The sequence below is a fragment of the Zophobas morio genome, unplaced genomic scaffold (assembly GCF_036711695.1).
Source record: "Zophobas morio isolate AGI-343-1 ecotype UQ-CSIRO unplaced genomic scaffold, CSIRO_AGI_Zmor_V1 ptg000040l, whole genome shotgun sequence".
NCBI classification, from domain to species: Eukaryota; Metazoa; Arthropoda; class Insecta; order Coleoptera; family Tenebrionidae; genus Zophobas; species Zophobas morio.
Window position 1 is genome coordinate 4,130,506 of NW_026972145.1, and position 19,121 is coordinate 4,149,626.

The window sequence follows — 19,121 nt, forward strand, 5'->3', positions numbered from 1 at the left end:
CAATTTTTGAATTTCTCAACTATTTTACAAATTTTATGTCTGGGGTTCGAATTTTTGGATTTCATTTCTTCCATTTTTGGACTTGTAATTTTCGATTTCTAAATTTTCACTTCCTCGAATTTAAATTTTTCGTGTTTTCTATTCTTTTTTAATTTCTATATATATTTTTTGTAGTTTCTTCACTTCCTTCAAATTTGAAAAATTGAAAAATCGCAATACGGAAAAATCAAAAACCAAAAAATGTGCAAAATTGAAAAATCCAAAATTTGGATAAACGAAAAATAAAAAAACATGTCCACTTCAAACAAACATAAATTTGACGGCATTAATGCTTCGCCGTGATTGGTCGCCACGCATGCGGAAATTCACGCATAACCACCCAATTCTGCAAGCCGCAGAACGCAAAAAGCATGACCCTGTTATAACACCTCTCGCTCTATTTACGCGGCTATCGATACATCAATAGCACAGCAGTAAACACAGTCGCCTCAATGAAAATTTAATCTAATCTCCGTAACCACACAATAATCACGTAAAGATTACCCAGCTGCAGACAGTCTTATCGACCCGCGAAACCAAGATTTTCCAAAGATTACTCACGCCAATTCCGACGAACGATTATAAACAATGACAGATAAAGCTCCTGAAATTAGATTAGTTTTTGTTTTGCCTGGTAACCAGAACTGCAAATACTATCAGCGCTTTATCGGAAAAATGCCAACATCGTCCCAAAGCGAGCCTTCCAGTTCCAGCTAAAGCACGTCACAGTGAGTGCGAGCAGTAGCCTGTGTATAACGTAAGATATATGTGATGAGGAAAGTTTTGTGATTTGTGTTGTGGACTTGACCGTTTTTTCTGCGTAAGTTTGTGTACACAAGTGCAATATCGACGTTATCTTGAACACATATTTGCCAAATCGGGAATCTAATAAATAACAAATATTGCTTGTTTTTATTTCGGTCAAGAGTGTGTGCTTTGGCTACGACAAATATTTTTTCGCGTTTTTGTTTGTTCTAGCACGTATTATATTCGAATCATTTCGGAGGAAATTGTTTTTTTAAGTCATGTGACCAATGACCCGAGATACTGTCTATTAGTGTTCATTCTGTGATACCGATCTTTTATTTCGTCTGATAAGGTTGCGTTGACGTAATTGGCTGGGATTTTCTCATTTATCAATTTTTAATCTGGACGTGTGCTAATGAAGTTTTTCGTTCGTCATATTTATAGACGATGTGATTTCAACTATAATCCCACATGCTCTTTTATCTGTGCGAATATTGTGTGGAAATAGGACGAGTTTAAACGGATTAAGCACTGAATTATGTTTAATTCATTTTAGTGCAGTTTTTATTATCCGTTCGAAAGATAACAGAAAATGTTATGTATCTAAAATTTATTCAGTGTTGGATTTTAAAATATTTTAGTGGTCGAGGTCTATTAAAAATTTAGATAGCAAATTTTTATGGAGTTTGTGAGACGATTTTCACATTTTTTTACTTTTTGCTAATATCTGAGATTCCACCATAATATATATATTTTTTTTAAATGGTACTTACATGCATATAAGTATTTTATTTTTTTCAGATAAAAAATTGTTTCTTGATTGTCAGCCAACCAGTTAACGTCGATTTGCGTTGATGCAATTTTGCAATCGTTGTTAGATTACAAATCTGATTCGTGTTACTATGTAAATTTTTTTTTGTTTCGTAATTCCATAGTTCTATTGAAAACATTATCAGTACTTCAGTAACAGATTTCATTCAATAATAGTAAATATATTACGTAACAACTTTTAGTTAAATCTAAAACAAGTCAATTTTTCAACTTTTCGACTTCTCGATGTTTTGTGAGTTAATATTTTTAGATTTTTCAATTTTACAATTATTCCTTTTTTAAATTTTTTGATATTTTTTGTTTCTCGGAATCGAATTTTTCAATGTTTCAAGCTTAAAAATTCCCAATTTTTCATTTGGTCAATTTTTTACTTTTCGATTCAAGAATTTCTCGATTTTTTATTTTTCAAAATTTTCGATTTGTAATTTTTCAATTTCTCGAATTTTAATTTTTTAAATTGTCGACGTTATAATTTTTTTTGTTTTCCATTTTTTTTATTCCTAGATGAATACATTTTTTGTTGTTTTTTGATTTTTCGCTTTTTTTAATATCCATTTTCCGATTTTTCAATTTCTCTATTTTTTTCAAATTATCAATCTTCCAAGCGTTATTTTTTCATTTTTCAAAAGTTAGGATTTTCAGTGCTTTATTTTTTCAATTTTTCGATTTTTTCAATGTTTCAATTTCTCGGTTGTACGATGTTTTAGTTTTTGGATCTTTCAATTTCCCAATTCTCCAATTCTCCAATTTACCAATTCCCCAATTCTCCAATTCCTTAATAACGCAATTCTCCGATTCTCCGATTTTCCGATTCTTCGATTCTTCAATTCTTCGATTTTTGCGTTTTTAATTTTTAAATTTTCAACTTTTACATTTTTTATTTTTTCAATTTTTAATTTTTTCTACAAATATTTAATTCTCCAATTCTCGAATTTCCCAATTCCTCAATTCCCCAATTCCCCAATCCTTTAATTCTCTAATCCTCCAATCCTCCAATCCTTCCATTCTCCTATTCCCCGATTTTCGATTCTTTGATTCTTCGATCCTTCGATCCTTCGATCTTTCGATTCTTCTATTCTTCGATTTTTTAATTTTTCAAATTTGTTGTCTGTTACATTTTTAATTTTTTCAATTTCTCATGTTTGCTCTAATTCTCCAATTGTCCAATTCCCCAATTCCCTAATTCTCTAATTTCCAGTTTCCCAATTTCAAAATTTCCTAATTTCCCAATTCCTCAGTTCCTCAATTCCCCAATTCTTCAATTCTCAATTTCTCCGATTCTTCATTTCTTCAATTCTTCAATTCCCCAATTCCACAATTACGCAATTATCCAATTCTCCCGTTCTCCAATTCTTCGATTCTTAAATTCTTCTTCGATTATTCGATTCTTTGATTTTTCCATTTTTCAGCTTTTACATTTTGAATTTCTTCAATTTCTCATTTTTTCAATTTTTCATTTTTTCTCCAATTCTCCGATTGTCCAATTTCCCAATTCCCCAATAATTCCCTAATTCCCCAATTCCCTAATTCCCCAATTTCCCAGTTTCCAAATTTTTCAATTTCCCAATTCCTCAGTTCCCTAATTCCCGAATTCTTCAATTCTCCATTTCTCCCATTCTTCGTTTCTTCGTTTCTTTATTTCTTAATTTTTTTCAATTCTTTAATGAATCAATTCTCCAATTCTCCGGTTCTCCAGCTCCCCCATTTTGTAATTCCTCAATTTTCCAATTTTCCGATTCCGAAATTCCCAAATTCCCCAATTCCTCTTTCTCAAATTTCCATATCTCCAATTCTTCTATTATCTAATTCTTTAATTTTACCATTTTTCAGTTTTTCAGTTTACCAATTTTTCAAATTTGCAATGTCAATTTTTCCATTTTTCAAAATTTCAGCTTTTACATTTTGAATTTCCTCAATTTCTCATTTTTTCAATTTTTAATTTTTTTTCAATTTTCCAATTCCCCAATTCTCCAATTTCTCAGTTTCCCAATTTCAAAATTTCCCAATTTCCCAATTCCCCAATTTCCTAATTCCCCAATTCTTCAATTTTCCATTTCTCCAATTCTTCATTTCTCCAATGCTTCATTTCTTCAATTCTTGAATTCCCCAATTCCCCAATTACGGAGTTCTCCAATTCCCCAATCATCAATTCTCCAATTCTCTCATTACCAACTCTCCCGTTCTCCAATTCTCCAATTCTTCAATTCTTCAATTCTTCAATTCTCCATTTCCCCGGTTCTTCATTTCTTCAATTCTTAAATTCTTCTTCGATTCTTTGATTTTTGCATTTTTCAATTTTTCAGCTTTTACATTTTGAATTTCCTCAATTTCTCATTTTTTCAATTTTTCATTTTTTTTTTTCAATTTTCCAATTCCTCAATTCTCCAGTTCCCTAATTCTCCAATTTCTGAGTTTCCCAATTTCAAAATTTGCCAATTCCCCAATTCTTCAATTTTTGAGTTCTCCAATTCTTCATTTCTTCAATTCTTCAATTCCCCAATTCTCCAATTACGGAATTCTCCAGTTCCCCAATTCATCAATTCCCCAATTCTCTCATTACCAACTCTCCCGTTCTCCAATTCTCCAATTCTTCAATTCTTAAACTCTACAATTTCCTATTTCTCCAATTCTCCGATTGTTCGATTCTTCGATTCTTCGAATCTTTCATTCTTCGATTATTCGTTTCTTCGATTCTTCAATTTTTCCGTTTTTCAATTTTTCAAATTTTCAACATCTATATTTTTAATTTTTTCAATTTCTCATTTTTTCAATGTTTCATTTTTTCTTCAATTCTCCAATTGTCCAATTTATCAATTCCTCAATTCAATAATTCTCCAAATCCCTAGTTTCCCAATTTCCCAATTTCTCAATTTCCCGATTCCACAATTCCTCAATTCCCGAATTCCCGAATTGCCCACTTGCACAATTGACCATTCTTCATTTCTTCGTTTCTTCGTTTCTTCGTTTCTTCGTTTCTTCAGTTCTTCAGTTCTTCATTTCTTCATTTCTTCATTTCTTCATTTCTTCATTTCTTCATTTCTTCATTTCTTCATTTCTTCATTTCTTCATTTCTTCATTTCTTCATTTCTTCATTTCTTCATTTCTTCATTTCTTCATTTCTTCATTTCTTCATTTCTTCATTTCTTCATTTCTTCATTTCTTCATTTCTTCATTTCTTCATTTCTTCATTTCTTCATTTCTTCATTTCTTCATTTCTTCATTTCTTCATTTCTTCATTTCTTCATTTCTTCATTTCTTCATTTCTTCATTTCTTCATTTCTTCATTTCTTCATTTCTTCATTTCTTCATTTCTTCATTTCTTCATTTCTTCATTTCTTCATTTCTTCATTTCTTCATTTCTTCATTTCTTCATTTCTTCATTTCTTCATTTCTTCATTTCTTCATTTCTTCATTTCTTCATTTCCCAATTCTGCGGTTCTCCAGCTCCCCAATTTCCTAATTCCTCAATTTTCCAATTTCCCAATTCCTCAATTCTCAAATCTCCATGTCTCCAATTCTTCCAGTCTCTTTAATTTTTTCAAATTTTCAATGTCAGTTTTTTAATTTTTCTGTTTTTCAATTTTTACATTTTTGAGTTTTTCATTCTTTCATTTTTCAATTTTTCACGTTTTCATTTTTTCAATTGTATTAGTTTTTCAATTCTTCAATGTTGCAATTCTTCAGAGATTCTTCGATTCGTCAACTCGTCAATTCTTCAATTTTTCCACGTTTCCATTTTTCAACTTTTCAATTTATCAATGTTTCATTTTTTCAATTTTTGTAGTTTTCAATTCAACCTTTACATCGTTTCTTCGTTTCTTCGTTTCTTCGTTTCTTCCTTTCTTCCTTTCTTCGTTTCTTCGTTTCTTTTTTTTTACAATTCCCCAATTCTCCATTTCTTCAATTCTCTCATTGTCCGATTCTCCAATTTTCCATTTCTTCAATTCCCCAATTCTCCATTTCTTCCATTCTTCAATTCTCCAATTCTTCAATTCCTGTTCAATTGTATCAGCTTTTCAATTCTTCAATGTTTCAATTCTCCAATTCTCCAGCTTTCCAGTTCTACAATTTCTCAATTCCTCAATTTCCCAATTCCCTAATTCCAAAATTCCCCAATTTTCCAGTTTCCCAATTCCTCAATTCCCAATTCCCGAATTCCTCAATTCTACCATTCTCCAATTCTCCAATTCTCTAATTCTTTAATTTTCAATTTTTCAGTTTTTCAATGTACCAATGTTTCAATATCAGTTTTTCTATTTTTCAATTTTTCTATTTTTCAACTTTTACATTTTTAATTTTTTCAGGTTTTTAATTCCCCAATACTTCAGTTCCTCAATTTTCCAATTTCCCAATTCCTCAATTCTCAAATCCCCATGTCTCCAATTCTTCCATTCTCTAATTCTTTAATTTTAGCATTTTTCAGTTTTTCAGTTTACCAATTTTTCAAATTTTCAATGTCAGTTTTTTAATTTTTCTATTTTTCAACTTTTACATTTTTGAGTTTTTCATTCTTTCATTTTTTCAATTTTTCATGTTTTCATTTTTTTCAATTGTATTAGTTTTTCAATTCTTCAATGTTGCAATTCTTCAGAGATTCTTCGAATCGTCAACTCGTCAATTCTTCAATTTTTCCACGTTTCCATTTTTCAACTTTTCAATTTATCAATGTTTCATTTTTTCAATTTTTCTAGTTTTCAATTCAAACTTTATATTTTTAATTTTTTCTATTTTTCACATTTCCAATTATTCAATTTTTCATTTTTTCTTTTTTCCCAGTTCCCCAATTCCAAAATTCCCTAATTCTCCAATTCCTCAATTTCCCAATGGCCCAATTCCGCAATTCACCAATTCTCCATTTCTTCAATTCTCCCATTGTAAAATTCTCCAATTCTCCATTTCTTTAATTCTTCAATTCTCTAATTGTACAATTCCTGTTCAATTGCATCAGTTTTTCAATTGTTCAATGTTTCAGTTCTCCAATTCTCCGGTTCTCCAGCTTTCCACTTCTCCAATTTCCCAATTCCTCAATTCCCAATTCCCGAATTCCTCAATTCTCTAATTCTTTAATTTTACCGTTTTTCAGTTTTTCAGTTTACCACTTTTCAATTTTTCAATATCAGTTTTTCAATTTTTCAGTGTTTCTATTTTTCAAGTTTTACATTTTTAATTTTTTCAGTTTTTCAATTCTTCAATTCTCTAGTTCTCCAATTCTCCAATTCCCCAATTCTCCAATTTCTCAGATTCCGAATTTCAAAATTTCTCGATTTCCCAATTCCCTAATACCTCAATTCCCCAATTCCTCAATTCCCCAATTCCTCAATTCCCCAATTCCTCAATTCCCCAATTCCTCAATTCTTCAATTTCCTAATTCCCCAAATCTTCAATTTTCCATTTCTCTAATTCTTCATTTCTTCAATTCTTCAATTCCCCAATTCCCCAATTTCCCAATTCCCCAATTCCTAATTCTTCAATTTTCCAATTCTCCTATTACTAACTCTTCCATTCTCCAATTCTTCAATTCTTAAATTCTCCAATTCTTCAATTCTTAAATTCTCCAATTCTTCAATTCTTAAATTCTCGAATTCCCTAATTCTCCAATTTCCCGATTCTCCGATTGTTCGATTCTTCAAATCTTCCATTTTTCGATTATTCATTTCTTCGATTCTTCAATTTTTCCGCTTAACAATTTTTGAAATTTTCAACTTTTACATTTTTAATTTTTTCAATTTCTCATTTTTTCGATTTTTCATTTTTTCTCCAATTGTCCAATTTCCCAATTCCCCAATTCCCTAATTTCCCAATTTCCCAGTTTCCCAATTATTCCCTAATTCCCGAATTCTTCAATTCTCCATTTCTCCCATTCTTCGTTTCTTCGTTTCTTCGTTTCTTAATTTTTTTCAATTCTTCAATGATTCAATTCTCCAAGCTCCCCAATTTCTTAATTCCTCAATTTTCCAATTTTCCAATTCCGAAATTCCCAAATTTTCCAATTCCCCAATTCCTCATTCTCAAATTCCCATATCTCCAATTTACCATTTTTCAGTTTTTCAGTTTACCAATTTTTCAAATTTGCAATGTCAATTTTTCAATTTATCGTTTTCCAATTTTTCCATTTTTCCATTTTTCCATTTTTCAACTTTTCAGCTTTTCAACTTTTCAATTTTTCAATTTTTCAATGTTTCAATTTTTCAATTTTTCAATTTTTCAATTTTTCAATTTTTCAATTCCACCTTTAAATTTTTAATTTTTTATATTTTCAACATTTTCAATTATTCAATTTTTCATTTTTTGCTTTTTTCCCAATTCCTCAATTCACCACTTCCTGAATACCAAAATTCCCTAATTCTCTAATTCCTCAATTTACCAATTCCCCAATTTCGCAATTCCCCAATTCTCCATTTCTTCAATTCTCTCATTGTCCAATTCTCCAATTTTCCATTTCTTCAATTTCCCAATTCTCCATTTCTTCCATTCTTCAATTCTCCAATTCTTCAATTCCTGTTCAATTGTATCTGCTTTTCAATTCTTCAATGTTTCAATTCTCCAATTCGCTGGTTCTCCAGCTTTCCAGTTCTACAATTTCTCAATTCCTCAATTTCCCAATTCCCCAATTTTCCAGTTCCCAATTCCTCAATTCCCAATTCCCGAATTCCTCAATTCTCCGATTCCCCAATTTTCCAGTTCCCAATTCCTCAATTCCCAATTCCCGAATTCCTCAATTCTCCGATTCTCCCATTCTCCAATTCTTGATTTCTTCAATTCTCTAATTCTTTAATTTTACTATTTTTCAGTTTTTCAATGTACCAATGTTTCAATATCAGTTTTTCAATTTTTCAGTTTTTCTATTTTTCAACTTTTACATTTTTAATTTTTTCAGTTTTTGAATTCCCCAATTCCCCATATCCTCAATTTCCCAATTCCCCATTTCCACAATGCCCCAATTCCTCATTCTCCAGTTCCCCAATTAACCAATTCCCGAATTCCCCAATTCCTCAATTCTCCAATTTCCCAATTTTCCAATGTTCCAATATCCCAATTTCTCAATTCCCCAATTCTCCAATTCTCTAATTCTTCAACTCTACTATTCTCTAATTCTTCAGTTCTTCAATTCTTCAATTTTTCAGTTTTCCAGTTTTTCAACTTCTACATTTTTAATTTTGTCAACTTTTCAATTTTTCATTTTGTTTTTCTATTTTTTTATTTTTCAAAATTTTGATTTTTAAATTTTCGGTTTGTCAATATTGCAATTTCTCAATTTTTCGATGTTTCAGTTTGGGAATTTTTCAGTTTCGAATTTCCAATTATTCGCTTTTTCGATCCCTTCATTTTTCAATTTTTCGATTTTTTGATGTTTCGAATTCTCGATGTTTTAATTTTTTGATTCTTCAATTGTTCGATACTTCAATATTCCGATTTTTTAAATTTTAACTTTTTGGATTTCCCGATGTTTCAGTAATTTGAATTTTCTATTTTGCAGATTTTCGAATTTTTTTATTTCCGATTTTCGATTTTTCGATGTTTCGATTTTTCGATTGTTTTCTTTATCTCGATTTTTCAATTTTTCAATTTTTTGACATTTCAGTTTTGGGATTTTTCAATTGTCGACTTTTTGATTTTTCGATTACACAAGTTCTCGATTTTTCACCATTTTAATTTTGGGAATTTTCCAATTTCTGGATTTCTCAATTTATTACTTAGATACATTTTTTATGCCTATAAGTTGATTAAAAAAAATAAAGCAATTAATTTTATTGGTTAATTTTTGATAAAAATTATCATCAAAGAAATCTGACCTGACCTGACAAGCTTTATGTCACCACTCTAAGCATGATTGAAGTACCATACAAAACCTTTAGCCGATTTTTTTTTATTTGTCAGGTGCATTAGTCACCAAATCACGTAGGTCGTCTCTTACAATTTTACAACTGTCATTTTTGACATTTATCAGTACGGCTTAATCACCGACACGCTAATTCGTTCCAAGGACGACTCAATTAGAAATTCTATTGCTCGTTCGACAGTAACACTAAAATATATGCTAACAACTAAAGTAAAACTAGCAATGAAACGACTTTATAAGCAATAACACAATAAATACCACTCTACATTTTCAAACGAATTTTTCCCACCAATCCCAACCAGAACATTTCCATTACATATCAAACAGATATTTATGTAGTTCAAATAACTCCACACGTAGGAAGATAAACCGAATAAAATACATAGCAAATAATCATTCCGCTTGTGTACCGCTTGCAATCACGTAGTCAAACCATTATAAAGATAACGGAAAACCTATTGTTCCCCAAATCGTTTTTATAAGTAGTTCCATGATATCACAGTTCGCAAAAACCAAAAGCCAACAATAAGATAACCAGCCGCCAGATCGCCACCCAACTGCAAGACTACCGTAAGTCCGACAAATCTCTTATCACGACTGATAACACCAAACACCGCACAACCCTGAAGTCCGAATCATTCCAAAAGAGTAACAACGGCGCCGTGGCTTAGTTGGTTAAAGCGCCTGTCTAGTAAACAGGAGATCGAGGGTTCGAATCCCTCCGGGGCCTCGTCCGTGACGATTTTTTTTTATTTCCGGTGAGAGTTTTTATCACTAAATAAACAAATCACGTGGGCTGGAATCGTAATCCCCTCTCGAGTTATTTCCGGTTGTAATAAATGTGGTGTTTTTTTCGCCAAGTGCTTGTGGGTTGTGGGTTGTGGGTGTCTTATTGTAATTATTATAATAATTATTATTATAATTTGTCTGGTCTGGTGTTTTTTTCCCCGTGACGATTTTTTTCCGGCGCCTGGCAACCGCTGTTGGTAATCCGTCTGTCAAGTTGACACAAATGACGTAACCGCAATTAGACCGTTTAGCGCAAAATGTGACTCAGTCCGGTTAAAAGAGCGGATTAAATCGTTGCTGTTTTGCAAGGTGAAGATGGGCCAGCACGTGTCGAGGACGGACTTCGAATGGGTGTACACCGAGGAGCCCCACGCCAGCCGGCGAAAAGTAATCTTAGGTTAGGATCGCTTCCGGTGCGAAAGCGCTTAAACTGACAGCCGCCCTTTTCCAGAGAAGTACCCGCAGATCAAGCGGCTGTTCGGCTACGACCCCAACTTCAAATGGGTGGTGACGCTCATGGTCCTGACCCAGTTCGCGATGCTGTTCGTGATGAAGGATAGATCTTGGCCCACCATCTTCCTGGTGGGCTACTGCTTCGGAGGCGTAATCAATCACTCGCTGATGCTGGGTAAGTGGGCGCCGGCTGAGAGCTGGGTGTGACGGAGTGCTTGCAGCCGTGCACGAGATCTCGCACAACCTGGCGTTCGGCCACGGGAGGCCCTTCTACAACAAGATGTTCGGGTTCTTCGCGAACCTGCCCATTGGGATACCCATCTCGATTAGCTTCAGGAAGTACCACCTGGAACATCATAAGGTGGGTGTGGGGTGGTGCCGTGGGTTAATAACGTCATCGTATATTTATTGTATTTATTTTCAAGAATTTTTTTTATGTCGTCCCTGAAATCCCCATTATTGCACTTGTAACGACCTGGAAACAAGTTACGGTTCACATACTGAGTCTATAAACGACCATTTTTACGACAAATAGATGGTTTATTTTGAGGACTTTGTCCATGAGTCAGTTGTTGTCTATTTTTTTTATGTCTATCGTATTACCGGAAAAACGGATTTGTGTATAAGTAACATCGTTTTTATCACTAAAATTTAATAGAGGTCTCAGGGTGATATACAGGGTGAGTCACTAAGCGCACTTCTCGATATTGTGTTAATATTTCTGTGTTTCAAAAAAAAAAGGTGGTTAGTAGGCTGTGAAATTTATTTTTAAAATAATAATGTTGGCGTTGCAGCTACTCAATCGTAGGGTAAAATGTAGAATTTTAAATTAATTTTACACGTTTATTTAGATAATTGTGACGGCGATTTCGGATTCGTAATTAGCGGAAGATTGTCTACAATTTGGCACCAATTTTCAGTCGATCAATTTTTCAACTTTTACATTTTTCATTTTTTCTCCAATTGTTCGATTCCCTAATTCCTCAATTCCCCAATCCTCCAATTGTTCGATTCTCCATTTGTTCGATTTTTCCGTTTTTCAAAATTTCAAGTTCTGCTTTTTTTATTTTTTCAATTTTTCATTTTTTTCCAATTCTCCAAATCTCTAATTCTCAAGTTCTCCAATTCCCCAATTTTCCAAATCCCCAATACCGCAATTCGCCAATTCTTCAATTTTTCCGTTTTTCAATTTTAAATTTTTTTTTTTCAATTTTCCTATTTTTCAATTTTTTGATTTTTCTGTTTGCAAAGTTTCCAAATTTTTCCCCAACTTTCGATTTTTCAATTTCCCAATTTTTAAAGTTATATATATTTCAATTTTAAAATTTTAAAATTTCCGATAATTTAAATTTTAGATTTTCCTAATTTGGGGTTTATTGATATTTCGATGTTTCGATAGACTTGAATACATGTCTTGACGTTGATATTGAAATATTAATTAGTTGAAGATTAGCTACAATTAGACACCAATTTTCTGCCGATCGGATTTTTCAACTTTTACATTTTTCATTTTTTCTACAATTCCAAAATTCCCCAATTCTTCGATTCTTCGATTTTTCCGTTTTTCAATTTTTCAAATTTTCAACTTTTACTTTTTTGATTTCTTCAATTTTCCATTTTTGTTCCAATTCTCCAATTGTTCAATTCCCTAATTCTCCAATTTCTCAATTTCCCAATCTTCTTCCCATTCTTCAATTCTTTGATTCCTCGATTATTCGATTTTTCCGTTTTTTAAATTTTCAGATTTTACATCTTTAATTTCTTCAATGTTTCATTTTTTCCAATTCTCCAATTGTTCAATTCCCCAATTCAATAATTCTCCAATTTCCCAGTTTCCCAATTTCTCAATTTTCCATTTCCCCAATTCTTCCATTTCCCAATTATCCAATTCTCCATTTCTCCGATTCCCCGATTTTTCCGATTTTCAATTTTTCAACTTTTACATTTTTTCAAGTTTTCATTTTTTCCGCAAATCTGTAATTTTCCGATTTTCCAATTCTCCCATTTCTCCAATTCTTCAATTCCCCAACAATCCAATTCTCAAATTCTCTAATTCTTCAATTCTCCAATCCTCCCATTCTCCAATTCTTCGATTCTTCCGTTTTTCAACCCTTACGTTTTTAATTTCTTCAATGTTTAATTTTTTTCCAATTCTCCAGTTGTTCAATTCCCCAATTCTCCAATTTCGCAGTTTCCCAATTTCCCAGTTTCCCAATTCTCCAATTCTTCATTTCTTCAATTCCCCAATTCTCTCATTTTCCAATTATCCCATTCTCCAATTCTCCATTTCTCCAGTTCTTCGATATTCGATTTTTCCGTTTTTCAATTTTTCAAGCTTTACATTTTTTCAAGTTTTCATTTTATCTCCAAATCTCTTGATTCTCAAATTCTCCAATTCCCCATTTCTCCAGTTCTTCAATTCCCCAACTCCCCAATTCCCGAATTCTTCAATTCTCCCATTCTCCAACTCTTCGATTATTCGATTTTTCCGTTTTTCAATTTTTCAACTTTTACATTTTTAATTTCTTCAATGTTTCATTTTTTTCTCCAAATCTCTATTTCTCCAATTTCCCAATTCTCCATTTTTCCAATTCTTCAATTCCCCAATTCTCTAATTCCCTAATTATTCATTTCTCCAATCCTCCCATTCTCCGATTTTTTTCCAATTCCCCAATGTCTGAATTTTCCATTTCTCCAATTCTTCAATTCTCAAATTCTCTCATTCCCCAATTATCCCAATCTCCAATTCACCGATTCTTCGATTTTTCCGTTTTTCCATGTTTCAACTTTTCATTTTTTCTCCAAATCTCAAATTCTCCAATTTCCCAATTTTCCCATTCTCCATTTTTCCAATTTTTCATTTCTTCAATTCTCCAATCCTCCCATTCTCCATTTCTTCGATTTTTCCGTTTTCCAATTTCCCAATTCTCCCATTCTCCATTTCTTCAATTCCTCAATTCCCTAATTCTTCAATTCTCCAGTCCTGCCATTTTCCAATTCTTCGATTTTTCCGTTTTTCAATTTTTCAACTTTTACATTTTTAATTTCTTCAATGTTTCATTTTTTTCCAATTCTCCAGTTGTTCAATTCCCCAATTCCCTAATTCTCTAATTTTCCAGTTTCCCAATTAACCCATTCTCCAGTTCTCCGGTTCTTCGATTATTCGGTTCTTTGATTTTTCCATTTTCCAATTTTTCAAGCTTTACATTTTTTCAAGTTTTCATTTTATCTGCAAATCTCTTGATTCTCAAATTCTCCAATTTCCGAATTCCCCAATTCTCCATTTCTCCAATTCTTCAATTCCCCAATTCGCAAATTCCCTAATTCTTCAATTCTCCAATCCTCCCATTCTCCAATTCTTCGATTATTCGATTTTTCAAATTTTCAACTTTTACATTTTTGATTTCTTCAGTGTTTCATTTTTTTCCAATTCCCCAATTTCTGAATTTTCCATTTCTCCAATTCTTCATTTCTTCAATTCCCCAACTCGCCAATTCCCCAATTCTTCAATTCTCCGATTCTTCGATTTTTCCGTTTTTCAATTTTTCAACTTTTCATTTTTTCTCCAAATCTTAAATTCTCCAATTTCTCAATTTTCCCATTCTCCATTTTTGCAATTTTTCATTTCTTCAATTCTTCAAGTCCCCAACTACCCAATTCCCAAATTCTCTAAATCTTCAATTCTTGTTCTCCAATCCTTCCATTCTCCAATTCTTCGATTTTTCCGTTTTTCAATTTTTCGAAATATCAATTTTTACATTTTTAATTTCTTCACTGTCTTGTTTTTCCAATTCTCCAATTGTTCAATTCCCCAATTTCCCAATTCTCCAATTTCCCAATTATCCCATTCTCTAATTCTCCATTTCTCCGATTCTTCGTTTCTTCGATTATTCGATTTTTTGATTCTTCGCTTTTTCCGTGTTTCAATTTTTCAACTTTTACATTTTTTCAAGTTTTCATTTTTTCTCCAAATCTCTAATTCTCAAATTCTCCAATTTCCCAATTCTCCCATTCTCCATTTCTCCAATTTTTCATATCTTCAATTCCTCAATTCCTAAATTCCCTAATTCTTCAATTCTCCAATCCTGACATTTTTCAATTCTTCGATTCTTCGGTTTTTCAATTTTTCAACTTTTACATTTTTAATTTCTTCAATGTTTCATTTTTTTCCAATTCTCCAGTTCTTCGATTCTTCGATTCCCCAATTCGCAAATTCCCTAATTCTTCGAATTTTCAACTTTTACATTTTTGATTTCTTCAATCTTTCATTTTTTCCAATTTCCCAATTTCTGAATTTTTCAATTCTTCATTTCTTAAATTCCCCAACTCGCCATTTCTCCAATTCTTCAATTCTCAAATTCTCTCATTCCTCAATTATCCCAATCTCCAATTCTCCGATTCTTCGATTTTTCCGCTTTTCAATTTTTTAAATTTTCATTTTTTTCTCCAAATCTCAAATTCTCCAATTTCCCAATTTTCCCATTCTCCATTTTTCCAATTTTTCATTTCTTCAATTTTTCAAGTCCCCAACTACCCAATTCCCAAATTCTCTAATTCTTCAATTCTCCAATTCTTCGATTTTTCCGTTTTTCAATTTTTCGAAATATCAACTTTTACTTTTTGAATTTCTTCACTGTTTCGCTTTTTCCGTGTTTCAATTTTTCAACTTTTACATTTTTTTCAAGTTTTCATTTTTTCTCCAAATCTCTAATTCTCAAATTCTCCAATTTCCCAATTCTGCCATTCTCCAATTTTTCATTTCTTCAATTCCTCAATTCCCAAATTCCATTATTCTTCAATTCTCCAATCCTGCCATTTTCCAATTCTTCGATTCTTCCGTTTTTCAATTTTTCAACTTTTACATTTTTAATTTCCTCAATGTTTCATTTTTTTTCCAATTCTCCAGTTATTCAATTCTCCAATTTCCCAGTTTCCCAATTATCCCATCCTCCAGTTCTCCGGTTCTTCGATTATTCGATTCTTTGATTTTTCCATTTTCCAATTTTTCAAGCTTTACATTTTTTCAAGTTTTCAATTTATCTGCAAATCTCTTGATTCTCAAATTCTCCAATTTCCGAATTCCCCAATTCTCCATTTCTCAAATTCTTCAATTCTCCAATCCTCCTATTCTCCAATTCTTCGATTATGCGATTTTTCTGTTTTACAATTTTTTTAATTTTCAACTTTTACATTTTTAATTTCTTCAGTGTTTCCTTTTTTTTCCAATTCTCCAATTGTTCAATTCTCCAATTTCCCAGTTTCCCAATTTCTCAATTCTCCAATATCCTAATTCTCCATTTCTTCAATTCCCCAACTCGGCAATTCCCCAATTCTTCAATTCTCCAATTCTCCATTTCTCCGATTCTTTGATTCTTCGATTTTTCCGTTTTTCAACTTTTACATTTCTTCAATTCTTCATTTTTTCTCCAAATCTCTAATTCTCAAATTCTCCAATTCCCCAATTCTCCCATTACCCCAATTCTCCAATTTTCGATTTGTCCATTTCTTCAATTTTCGATTTTTCCGTTTTTCAAATTTTCAACTTTTACATTTTTTTCTAATTCTCCAATTTCCCAATTCTCCATTTCTCCAATTCTTCAATTCTCCCATTTCCCAATTCTCCCACTCTCCAATTCTCCACTTCTCCATTTCTCCGATTTTTCGGTTCTTCCCATTGTTCGTTCCTTCGATTTCTTTAATTTTATTTTTTCAATTTTTCATTTTTTCTCCAATTGTCAAAAATCTCTAACTCACAAGTTCTCCAATTCCCCAATTCTTCTGTTCTTCGATTTTTCAGTTTTTCAGTTTTTCAACTTTTACATTTTAAATTTTTTCAATTTTTCATTTTTTCAAAAATTTCCAATTGTTCAATTCCCTGATTCTCCAATTTCCCAGTTTCCCAATTTCGCAATTTCCCAATTCTTCAATTCTCCGATTCTTTGATTTTTCCATTTTTCAATTTCGCAACTTTTACATTTAAAATTTTTCTCCAATTCTCCAAATCATTATCTCTCAAGTTCTCGAATTCCCCAATCCTCCAATTCTTCAATTTTTCCGTTTTTCAATTTTTCAATGTGTCAGTTTTTCAATTTTTCCATGTTTCAGTTTGGAAATTTTGCACTATTTCGATTTTCTAATTATTCGATTTCTTTATTTTCTAATTATTCGATTTTTTGATGTTTCGATTTCCCGATTTTTAAATTTTGTATTCTTCAATTTTTCGGCATTTTATTATTTAGATTTTTTAAATTTGTCGATCTGGATTTTTCAGTTCTTTGATTTTTCTTTTTTGCGGATTTCCGAATTTTTTTATTCTCGACTTTCGATTTTTCAATTTTCCAATTTTTAAAATCTTTTTGGGGAAAATTTTGAAAATCGTAACCTCACTTTTCGCGTTTATTTGAATAGATATCGTGATTATAATTTCGCATTCGCAATTGGTGGAAAATTACCACCAATTGAACACCAATTGTCAGACGATTGAACCAACTTTAATGGCGTTTTTTGGAAAAATTTTGAAAATTCTAACCTCACTTTTCACGTTCATTTGAATAAATGTCGTAATTGCGACTTCGGACTTGTAGCTGGTGGAAGATTATCAAAAATGGCACACCAACTCATCAATACATGATTAACTTCGAAAAAAATCATCAAAAAATCCGAAGTTTTTAGTTTTGTTGAAACTTTCAACAATTGGACAAAAGATTTTTTTTAATTATTTTTCTCTGTTCCATAAACAGTCCGGAACAAGGTGTCATAGAATTGGTGCGGCCTTTTTGAACACTCTGTATATAATTTAGTTTTTCATGGAGTTCATTTTTGCATATTCTGTTTGAGCTCTCATTAGGCTTTATAACTACAATTCATTTGTGAAATTCAGATGCGATGTTGCCACGTCATTTTAATTTTTTTGGATTTTTTGTAGCAAGTTTATTTTTTACAACACCTGTATATTAAAATTTTATTTATTTGATACTATAACAAAGCGCATACCTCTGTTTATCCGTCGATAAAATATTGCAACATTGATTGATTGTAAAAATTACGTTATTACGATTTTTTAGTGAACCTTTGCATTAGATAAAAATCTACAGTATGTTCTATTTAAAAAAACCAAATTGTGTGCTGTGCATGCTACTCAAAAAAACTGAGATATCAAAAAAGCGCGTCTAGTAACTCACCCTGTATATACGAAAATGATATTTTTTAACTAAAGACATCCATTACCATTTCTTATTCTCCTTTCGAAACAACAACATTGAAGTCCAAATTTAATGCCAAGTTGAACACACAAAAGTGGCCAAGAACTCGACAACGATTTTCCGCGTACACCAATTAAGATTAAAACCCACTTAATTGCACTCAATTGTGTACAATTTACTCAAACTGCCTCATTATCTGTTCAATGGAAACGCAACTCCATTGTTAACTTATCGCACACTTGACTTCAGTACCAAGGCGACGAGCTCAAGGACACCGACATCCCGACGTACCTCGAAGCTAAGCTCTTTTGCACCACCTTCGGCAAATTCCTCTGGGTGGTCCTGCAGCCCTTCTTCTACGCATTCAGACCCCTAGTGACCTACCCCAAGAAACCCACCATGCTCGAATTCATCAATACTGTGATACAAATAATTTTTGATGCGATCGTAGTGTACTTTTTCGGTGAGCGACTTTCAGCCGTCGCGACAACACACTAAAAGTACTGTTTCAGGCGGACGAGTCCTAGGGTATTTAATTTTCGGCTCGGTGATGGCCATGGGGCTGCACCCAGTAGCCGGACACTTCATTTCGGAGCACTACATGTTCAAAAAGGGGTACGAGACTTATAGTTACTACGGGCCGCTGAACTGGATCACCTTCAACGTGGGCTACCACAACGAGCACCACGATTTTCCGTACGTGCCGGGGTCGAGGTTACCCGAGGTGAAGAAAATCGCGCCCGAGTTCTACGACGACCTGCCTCAGCACCACTCGTGGACGGCGGTTCTGTACGACTTTATCATGGACCCCGACGTGGGTCCGTACGCCCGCATGAAGCGCAAACGTCGCGGCTTCGAGTAGATATTCTCAGTCACTTGATATTGTTTCATCGAATTATCGCAGACGCGTTTCCAGGTTTATAACCTCAAAATTGATATTTTTCGATGATCTCGGTGTGATTGACGTGGCTTAATACTAATTAAATTATTGTTTGTTACCTTTTGTGGACTGTTGCACTCTACACTGTACGTTGTAAATAAATGGATATTTTTTTTATGATTAGGTCGTTGGTGGGACTGGGTGACATCATCGATCACTTGAGCAAATAAATCTTTTATTAACCCTAAGTACAGTGATGTTTAGATTACTCTTATATAAAATTGTAAAAATAAAGGAACTTAGTAGCACTTAAGCCGTAGATACCCTCAGCTTGATATGG

The 19,121-nt window shown here is 32.6% G+C and overlaps 1 protein-coding gene and 1 non-coding gene across 5 annotated transcripts; both read left to right on the forward strand.

The window, feature by feature from the left end:
* The first annotated feature begins 687 nt into the window (after positions 1-687).
* Positions 688-18,961, forward strand: LOC135140602 (sphingolipid delta(4)-desaturase DES1). 4 transcript variants are annotated; one of them, XM_064071219.1, is made up of 6 exons: positions 688-796; positions 10,556-10,643; positions 10,698-10,874; positions 10,921-11,060; positions 18,151-18,364; positions 18,414-18,961. In XM_064071219.1, the coding sequence occupies exons 2-6, from the start codon at positions 10,562-10,564 to the stop codon at positions 18,761-18,763; spliced, it is 963 nt and encodes a 320-aa protein (XP_063927289.1). In that variant the 5' UTR covers positions 688-796; positions 10,556-10,561; the 3' UTR covers positions 18,764-18,961. The 4 variants fall into 4 exon arrangements, with proteins under 4 accessions (XP_063927289.1, XP_063927288.1, XP_063927287.1 ...); XM_064071218.1 differs by lacking the exon at positions 688-796 and adding an exon at positions 9,437-10,027 and having other exon boundaries at positions 10,461-10,643; XM_064071217.1 differs by lacking the exon at positions 688-796 and adding an exon at positions 9,437-10,027.
* On the forward strand, positions 10,114-10,187 carry Trnat-agu (transfer RNA threonine (anticodon AGU)). Its single transcript has one exon. It is a non-coding gene; the product is annotated as a tRNA-Thr (tRNA).
* Positions 18,962-19,121: the final 160 nt, after the last annotated feature.

What these genes read in the sequence shown, in the direction of transcription:
- LOC135140602 (XM_064071219.1), top strand. Translation starts at nt 10,562, where the DNA reads ATGGGCCAGCACGTGTCGAGGACGGACTTCGAATGGGTGTACACCGAG. An exon ending in CCGGCGAAAAGTAATCTTAG is followed by an intron (nt 10,644 to 10,697) that starts GTTAGGATCGCT and finishes GCCCTTTTCCAG; the next exon opens with AGAAGTACCCGCAGATCAAG. An exon ending in ACCACCTGGAACATCATAAG is followed by an intron (nt 11,061 to 18,150) that starts GTGGGTGTGGGG and finishes ACTTGACTTCAG; the next exon opens with TACCAAGGCGACGAGCTCAA.